This window comes from Eimeria tenella, genomic scaffold, assembly GCF_000499545.2.
Source record: "Eimeria tenella Houghton genomic scaffold, Eth_scaff3841, whole genome shotgun sequence".
Classification (NCBI taxonomy): Eukaryota; Apicomplexa; class Conoidasida; order Eucoccidiorida; family Eimeriidae; genus Eimeria; species Eimeria tenella.
In genome coordinates this window covers 1-1,517 of record NW_013544763.1, presented here as the reverse complement: position 1 = coordinate 1,517, position 1,517 = coordinate 1, and the positions used below count along the sequence as shown (strand labels likewise).

Below are 1,517 nucleotides of genomic sequence, written 5' to 3'. Positions count from 1 at the left end.
GTCGGCGGGGGCCGCATCCCGCTGCTGCTGCTGCTGCTGCTGCTGCTGCTGCTGCAGGGGAGGACCTGGGGACTATATACGATCGGCAGCAGCTGCGGGCCCTTGTGGAGTACCACGACAATGTGGTGCATGTCTTGACCAGCGACGAGGCCCGCATTTTGAAGGGGGGCCTCGACTTTGCCTTCGTCCGCGTGGACAAAGTCATGACGCCCCTCCACAGAGTCTGCGGGTCCGAAACCCTAAACCCTAAACCCTAAACCCTAGTTCCTAGGTGCAAGGCGTGGGGCACTCGCGGCGGCGACGGGGAGCTCTGGCGCACAGGGGCGCAGCTTTGAGGGGTCGGGGTTGCGGTTTGCGGTGGAGCTAGGCTAGGCTTTAGGGTTTAGGGTTTAGAGTTTAGGGTTTAGGGTTTAGGGTTTGTGCAGGCTGGAGATCGACACGAAGCTGACGTTTGAAAAGATTTCAAAAATCCTTTCCTGCGGCTTCTCCAGAATTCCCGTTTTAGACCTCGCGAGTCCCCAGTGCATTGTGGGGCTGCTTTATGTGAAGGACTTGGCCCTCTTCGACCCTTACGCCGAAGGTTTGTCGAGGGTTTAGGGTTTAGGGGTTAGGGTTTAGGGTTTGGGGTGAGGGGCTGCAGCCGAGGGTCTTGAGCCCAGGGGGTAGCCCTCACAAGCGAAGTCTTGAGACGCTGGGTGGATGTCGATTAGGGTTTAGGGTTTAGGGGTGATCAGGGTTTAGGGTTTAGACCAGGGTTTAGGGTTTAGGGCAGAGGGTTTAGAGTTTAGGGTTTAGGGTTTAGGGAGCGGCAGGCAGGATTGGGCTATGTGGGGTGCACGTACACCCGAAGCATGTAGGGCGCGCATGCAAGAGTGTGGGGTGCATGCAAGCTCAAGGCGTTGACGTGTACGTACACCTGTCTTGCATGCATGCAAGTTCAAGGTGAAGGCATTCGGGTGTATGTACAGCTGCCTTGCATGCATGCATGCATGCGTGCATGCATGCATGCATGCACGCCTCCATGCATGCATGCACGCATGCATGCATGGAGGCGTTGAGGTGTACAGCCTGCATGCATGCTTGCTGAAGGCGTTGGGGTGTACGTACAGCTGGGTGCATGCATGCATGCGTGCTGAAGGCGTGGGGTGTACGAACAGCTTGGTGCTGCGCTGCAGTGGACGTGCGCACTTTGCTGCACCTCTTTGGCCGGAATGTTTACGCCGTAGACGAAGACACGGCGCTGCTGGATTTGCTGACAGCATTTAAGAAGGGTGGGTAGCGTTCTTTCTCTTTATTCGGGACTTTTCATCCTCTGCAGCACAAGGGTTTAGGGTTTAGGGTTTAGGGTTTGGGTCTAGCGGCTTCGAGCGACACCGGCAGCAGCGAGCACACCCCGCTGCTTCTTTCTAGGGCTTAGTGCTGTTTGCTACCTCCTCCCCTTCACCGACTGCTGCCAGCAGGAGCAGCAGCAGCGCGCGCGTGCGGTGTCTGTACAGGGCACACGCACCTGGCCGGTG

The 1,517-nt window shown here is 57.5% G+C and overlaps 1 protein-coding gene across 1 annotated transcript; it reads left to right on the top strand.

Annotated features, from left to right (window-relative positions):
- Positions 1-57: 57 nt before the first annotated feature.
- ETH_00038700 (CBS domain-containing protein, putative) lies at positions 58-1,279 on the top strand (the record flags this gene model as incomplete). Its single annotated transcript, XM_013379712.1, has 3 exons — positions 58-229; positions 426-580; positions 1,176-1,279. Coding segments are annotated over 3 exons (431 nt in total), but the record flags the coding sequence as incomplete, so codon positions are not given.
- Between the last annotated feature and the right edge of the window lie 238 nt (positions 1,280-1,517).